This window comes from Gossypium hirsutum, chromosome A06 (assembly GCF_007990345.1).
Source record: "Gossypium hirsutum isolate 1008001.06 chromosome A06, Gossypium_hirsutum_v2.1, whole genome shotgun sequence".
Taxonomy (NCBI): domain Eukaryota; kingdom Viridiplantae; phylum Streptophyta; class Magnoliopsida; order Malvales; family Malvaceae; genus Gossypium; species Gossypium hirsutum.
In genome coordinates, this window is record NC_053429.1 from 1,638,227 (window position 1) to 1,646,057 (window position 7,831).

Sequence of the window (7,831 nt, forward strand, 5' to 3'; positions counted from 1 at the left end):
TAAAAATATTAAATATTAAATTAAAAATAACATAAATATTTTTTATTTTTTTATTAAAAAATAATATGGACAGACCTAAAATGGGAAAATTTTAGGTCTATATTTCAAGTCAAGTTTGACCAAACATATAGTATGTTAATATCATGTATAAACTCAACTCGATTCGGTCCATGAACACCTTTAGTCACGAAAAAAAAAAGATAAAATTTTTTGTTATACACACCATAAATATATATTTTATTTAAATATACACCTTTAGTCACGAAAAAAAAAAGATAAAATTTTTTGTTATACACACCATAAATATATATTTTATTTAAAATAACACAAAATATGTCACAATGTACTTAGACATTCTAATATTAGATATGATATAAAAAATTGGCACGCATAAAGAATGAATATTTCAAATCTGGGGGACAGGCGAAGTCCTCCCAAAATGGAAAATTCACCTTTCAGTTTTTTATAAATAGTAAAATTTACATTTTAGTCTCTAAAAACAGAATAAAATTATTTTAGTCCTTTTAAAAATAATGAAATTTTAAATTAATAAATAATAAAATCATATTTTGATATCTCAAAAATTTATAATTCAATTCCGTCCCTAAAAAATTCCTAAATTTGCCCCTCCCCTAACCCGCCGTGAACTTATGAAAGTACTTAGAAGTTAGGTTATAAATCTTCAATGAATCACCTAACATTTTCGTACCTACAATTCTCTACAAACTTGGTCTAACCAACAGTTCTTCAAAAGGAAACCGAGTCTTTAATTAAAAAAAAAACCATGGTTAATGCTACAAACGTAATTAATGCACTCTTAGATTTTCTTTCAAATTTACCATTAATATCCCATTAAAAGATAAGCAGAAAGTTTGGTCAAATTTGATACAATTTTCCCACACATAGTACTATTATGGATAGGATCAATATGTGGCTATAAATACCTAAGTAGAAATCATTATATGCTCAACCAATATCAAATTAAGCTCTTTTAAGGGTTATCAAGTCTTCCCCTTTATAGCACACAACTACTATCACAAATACCATTTAGATTCTATATATATAGATAGATATATAGATATGGAGGGTGCAAAGGAACAATTACAAGCTCCTACATATGGAGATTTAATCACCATACTTAGCATTGATGGTGGTGGAATAAGAGGGATCATCCCTGGAACCATACTTGGTTTCTTAGAATCTCAACTTCAGGTACGTACGTACATTTGGTTTCTATAATATGTATGTTCATGCACACAATGACACAATCATGTGTATATTTATACTACATTCGTACTTATCAATTGGGAGGGTTGAGTTTAGGGACGTAGCTATGGAGGTCGGTCAGGACTCTGAGGCCTTCTCCCCTATTAAGATTTTTTTATACTTGTTTGGGGTGGGGAGGATTTTTTCGAGAGAAGTCTTTAAAATGTCCTCGTTTTCGGGTTTTATCTCCCTCCTTCATTGAGAGCCATGTATGGTTCACAAAGGGAGAGCACTTGTAAGGCTCAAAGGAGAGGTGTCATTATGTAGGTCACCTGTGTGTGCGGGGAGACTTGAACTACCAACTTAAGGCATATAGCTCACACATTTGCAAGTATAGTACTGCTTGAGCCTTGGATGGAGACAAAATCTAAACCGAGATGTTTTCCTTTGTAAACCGTACATGACTCTTAGTCGAGGAGGGAGACAAAATCTTGATACGAAAATAATACCTTACCACTATTGGGAGTTTGATAGGCCGAAGGAGTCGCCCCTCAACAATACTTCGTACATAGAAATAGTAATAAATAAATAAAAAATACTTTGGCTCTTTCAAAAATTTATCATTTGATAATTTTTTATTATGTTGGCTTTATTCCTAGTTAGGTTGGTTTTGAATTGTATTTGGTTTAAGTTGTTTTGGTTTTAGGTGGTTTTAGGAGTAGGTCATTTTAGGTTTAGATGATCATTTCCTGCTCTAGCCACTTCAAATTTCTTATTCAAGTTATACAAAATTAATTATTCCGGTCATTTAGGTTTGGGAAAATTTTAAATTTAAGTTGACGAACTCCAAGTTATTAATTTAATGAAGTTGATGTTATTAATTTTTAATAACTACGTCAAATTTTATTAATTGAACCGAGTTTTTAGGTGCAAATCGTAATCGAATGGTCTTTTTGTCACAAATTTACGTAAGTACATTCGTGGCCTTTTGCTTATCACTAAGTAAAAAGATTTTACGTTTTGTGTTATTACATAGGAACTGGACGGTGAAGATGCAAGACTAGCAGATTACTTCGATGTGATAGCAGGGACCAGCACCGGCGGCTTGGTGACAGCCATGCTAACTTGTCCGAACGAAAAGAATCGACCATTATTTGCTGCCAAAGACATTAAAGACTTTTACCTAACTAATTGTCCTAACATATTTCCTCAACCAGGGTACGGTACATGTTTGAGTTAGGTTGCATTTTGCTGTTTCGTTCAAAAATTATTAAATTAGTTCTTATATATTAGAGAAAAGAATAAGTTAATTTTTGGTTAAACTTTTTATTCATTTATACGATTAAAAATTGACGTGATTAACGAAATAATCAGAGTACGTCGGATTGATATATATATACTAATTTTTAACAATAGAAATAGATAATTTTTTTATAGAAAAACCAATTTACTCTTTGATCTATGTACAGGGGCTAATTTGTCCATTTTTTAATAGAAAGAGCAAAATGAAATCTAATTTCTAATATATAGACCTCCATAATATTTTTACTGACCAAATTATGATTCAACAGTATGTTATTATTATGTAAAATTAAGTAACGTTTTTATTTTATTACCAGATGTCCATTGTTTTCTCGAGCAACAAAAGTTATCAAAGCTCTATCGGGACCAAAATATGATGGCAAGTTCTTACATAACATTGTTAAAGACAAGCTAGGAGAAACAAGGTTGCACCAGACATTAACTAACGTTGTTATCCCAACATTTGATATCAAGCATCTCCAGCCAGCCATTTTTTCAAGCTATCAGGTTCTTATATAAACATACACATACATATATATATATTGATAGGATAATACGGGTTTGGTGGTTGATGGCAGTTCACCCAGAGGCCAAGAATCACAAGTGTTTTTATAAGAGATGGGGGAGAATGCTCTTACTTCTAGTGTTGAGAGAAAGAAGGAATCCCCTAACTAAGCCATAGGGAAAGGCTTATATGGCACTGTGAAACATGTGTGGGGCATGTAAAGGTCACGCATGCATTGCTATGCAACGTTTAGCAAGGTCACATTTGAAGTTGACTGAGCAAGATCTTTCTGCGTGATAGTAGCTAGATCAAGTGGTATCATGTCTCCCCTCTAGTGACTTATATCTTATAGGTTTGGGTTTGCCATACCATAGGAAAATAATCACCATTTTCTTGGGTGAGTGATTGTGCATCACGCACAGTCTGACCCAACGAAATGCTCCCGTTTTATAAACCCATGACCCAAGTAGCTTTTTCATGCATTCAGGCTCTCCACAGAGTTGGGAAACAAAATCTTAACTCAACCTGAGACAATACCAACCTATTAAAAGGTTCAACGACTCCAGACAAATATCACTTTGAAGATTTCTTGGAGGCAACTTCCCTTCGACAATATAGATAGATAGATAGATAGATAGATAGATAGATAGATAGATAGATAGATAGATAGATGTTTGATTTGTCTTATTATGTTGTGTTTCAACATGCAGGTGAAGAAAAAACCTACTTTGGATGCCTTGCTCACAGACATATGCATAGCAACCTCAGCTGCACCAACATATCTCCCTGCCCATTACTTTAAAATCCAAACCGACAACGGGGACGTGAGAGAATATAACCTCATTGATGGTGGTGTGGCTGCAAATAACCCGGTATGCATTTTCTAAATTGATATCTGTTTAATTACATGGTCAAATATGCTGTCATGCCTTGTACTTTTACAAAGTTTACAATTTAGTCCTTACTAAAAGAAATAGTAAAAATACCTCTCTGGCCCCTTCCAAAAAAATCGAAGTAATTTAATCCCTGCCAGTTTTGAAAGTAAGAAATTAAGAACAATTAACCGCAATATTAATGTTTTCCATCAATTGTACATATATATATTGTTGGTATAATAATATATATAACCCTCGATTTTTACATATTTTGTCAATTTGATCTTGATTCTAAAAGATTCAACAAATTTAGCCTCAAATTGATAGAATATCTAAAGGGCTAAATTTATTATCATACCAATCAAATTTATGTATAATTGGCGGAAAATGTTAACACCTGTTAATTGTCTTTAGTTGTTCACTTTCAAAATTGACAGGAACTAAACTACTTCGATTTTTTCAAGAGAGATCAATTTTCTCAATATTGAAATTGAGAGATAAGGGAGAGCTGTTTTTACAAATTATACTTATGTTTGTATAAATGTATATTTTGGATTTAGCCCCTTTTATTTTTCAGACTTTAGTGGCAATGGGGGAAGTGAGCAAGGAGATCATTAAGGGAAACCCTGACTTTTTTCCAACGAAACCCATGGATTATGGGAAATTTCTGGTTATTTCATTGGGGACTGGCTCTAAAAAAGACGAAAAGAGATACAATGCTAAACAGTCGGCGAAATGGGGTATGTTAGGGTGGCTAACCAGCGGTGGTTCGACGCCGTTGGTGGATGTATTTACTCAAGCTAGTGGAGACATGGTAGACCTTCACCTTTCTGTAGTATTTGAAGCTCTTCACTCAGATAAATACCTTCGTATCCAGGTAATTTAATGCATGCATTTACCTACTCGGAAAATGTTTGTTAGTTTTTTCTTTCAAATAAATATTAAATTTATACACGAACTTTGGTCAGATTTGCAATTTGATATATGAATTTTAGTTTGATGAATACATATGTAACTTAAATATTGTGATTTATATCTATATATAAAACCTTTGATTTTGATTCAATGGTATTCATTTAAAGAAATAGATACATATATTTATTTTTATATTGAATTAATATAATTGTTTATATATGCAATATATCAACTTAAAATGATGCTAATTTGATAACGTTGTTAGTGATTCGTGAAAATCAAATCAAATCAAAATCTCATTTATAAAAAATCGTATAAATTCAAAGTTCATATATGGCACTGCACTATATATTATACTTAAAACTCTTGACTGGGTTGATGTTGCAAATCGATAAATGCCAACTCAATCGGGAAATAACTTAAAATAAATTATTTTTACAAAATAAATTATATTATTACGACGGTATTTATTATTTGTTTATATGTCTATGTTGGTATTTCAGCCTAAAATATTAGAGTTTTAGATTTTAATTTTACCATTTTAGCCAAAATTTTATTTAGTTTTACACATTTTTTTGAGTTTATAATCTTGTATATATAATTTTTGTGTTTATATAAATACATAATTCTAAATAAATAAATTATGAAGTTTTTTTTTAGGGGGAGTCTCAAGAATGGTAAAAATATAGTTTACTCCTTCTCAATTTGTAAAATAATAAGTTAATATAATAGTAAAATTGCATTCTTTATAATTCATTTTACCCCCTAATTTTTCTACCCCACCCTTGCTAGCGTTCTTAATTGAAGTTTGTGTGTACCCTTGACAACAATTTCCTAGTAATTGAGTTTTGATTTGCTAATTATTAACATCTTTGAATGGTATGTAGGATGACGGATTATCTGGGGATGTATCATCTGTTGACATAGCGACTGCGAATAATTTGAATGAACTGGTGAAAGTCGGTGAGGGACTGTTGAAGAAGCAAGTTTCTAGGGTTAATTTGGAAACCGGCATTTTTGAGCCTTTCAAAGAAGAAACTAATGAAGAAGCCCTTAAAAGGTATACATACATGCATGCATATATCTATAGAGAGAGAGAGAGGAATTAAACACTACAAACTTTGCATAAGTCATATTTCATTCAATGACGAAACTAAGGGGAGCGCAAGGGCTTTGTCCCCGAAAATGAAATTTTTTCTATATATTTGTTAGGATAATTATCATTATTGGTTTAAAAATCCGAATTGATTTGGGTCAGATTCTATTGAGCTTGCGGGCTGAGCTCACAAGTCGACCTTGCTCTCTTGCGAAGTTACATATGCATGAGATTGTAAAACACGTGTTAGGTCTAGAATAGAATACATATTTTGTGTGCATAAAACCTACCCAATATGTCATATCAATGAACAGTACTCATATCATATAAATATACAAACATCACATCTTAAAGGGATAGAGAAAAATACTCAACAATATTATAAATCAAAACAACAATAAAATTATTGTTTGATTTTTCAAAACTTTATTTTTCAATTCCGACCAAAATGTATTTAATTAGAAAAAAAAATTGATGTTTATAATTGTAGGTTTGCGAAACTACTGTCCCAAGAGAGACACCGTCGGCATCTTAGGTCACCCCAAGGGAAGGCTGAAGCACAAAAATATGAAGTTGAAATTAAAATTTAGTGGTTTCTCTATATTGTAAGCACAAATAATTCCATGATTTAATAAAAATCCCGAATGGGGTGATGTTTTGTAATTCATTGCTGTTGGAACTTTATTGATTTTCTTTGGATCGAATGTATTGCAACAAGAATAATAACATTTCAATGTGCTAATTTAATCTGTGTCCCATTTAATTTCATTTATTTGTTTAGAGCTTACATCGAAATACAAATACATTTCTGATTAAAGTAAAAATACTATGGAGGTTTTTGTACTAAAAATTAAATTGCATTTTGTCTCATCTACTCAAAATTAAATAGGTAAATTATTTCTTGTACGTTAGATCAAAAAGCAATATGATCTTTCTATTTAAAATTCCATCTATTTTTATTGTTAAAAACTAGTCCATGTATGCTAGAATGAGGTACACGCGACACGCCATGTGTAATTATCTAATTACTTCATCTGCCATGCTAGCTTCTAACAGTGGAAATGAATGAAATTTTTAACAGAAATGATTAGTTTGCTCTTTAATCTAATATAAAGGGACTAATTTGCCCATTTTTTAAGTAAAGAGAGTAAAATGCAATCTAACTCCTAGTATAGTGACTTCCATGATATTTTTAACCATATGATCAATTATAAAATAGAATCAAATTAGAATATAACCGAACAAAATCTACACATGGAAGATGTGCCTAGTAAGACTAGAGAGTAGACATGTTCAATGGCTTATATATTCGTCCAAGCCCAGAGCTTGTTTGAAATGTAGGAGGGTTTGGACAAAAGTATAAGACTTGAAAAGCAAGTGTGGGTAAATAATCAAGCTCATTTAAATATAAGCCAAGTTTGGGCTCCAAAATTCAAGGTTCGAGTGTGGCCTGGCACGTTGCATTTTCTACTTTGTAATATATATTTATTTTATTTTTATGTATTATGTAATTTAGAACAAATAAATCCAATATTTAATACTAAAATGTAAACGTTAAAAATTGTTATGTATGCTTAAATTTTTAATAGATGGAAAAAAGTAAAACATTAAATTAAAACTAATATCATTTTTAAAAGAATTAAAAAATAATAATAACATGGGCATGCCTAAAACAAGATTGGGTTAGTCATTTATAAATATAGATGAGTTTTGACAAAATTTGAAGCTCATATTTCAGATTTGACCAAGCTTAAGCAAACATAATGTGTATTAATAGCATATATAAACCTAACCTAGACCCAACCCGACTCACATCTATTGAAAACCCACATATGACAATTACATATAATGAGACTTAAATTCAATTACTTAAAAATTCAGAGCTTTAACCTTTGCTAATAATATCAAAATTCATCATATTTATAAAAAAAA

The 7,831-nt window shown here is 31.1% G+C and overlaps 1 protein-coding gene across 1 annotated transcript; it reads left to right on the forward strand.

Moving 5' to 3' along the window:
* The first annotated feature begins 861 nt into the window (after positions 1-861).
* Positions 862-6,646, forward strand: LOC107940303 (patatin-like protein 2). Its single transcript, XM_016873740.2, has 7 exons — positions 862-1,212; positions 2,243-2,424; positions 2,826-3,015; positions 3,724-3,885; positions 4,466-4,765; positions 5,691-5,863; positions 6,390-6,646. The coding sequence occupies exons 1-7, from the start codon at positions 1,081-1,083 to the stop codon at positions 6,487-6,489; spliced, it is 1,239 nt and encodes a 412-aa protein (XP_016729229.1). The 5' UTR covers positions 862-1,080; the 3' UTR covers positions 6,490-6,646.
* Positions 6,647-7,831: the final 1,185 nt, after the last annotated feature.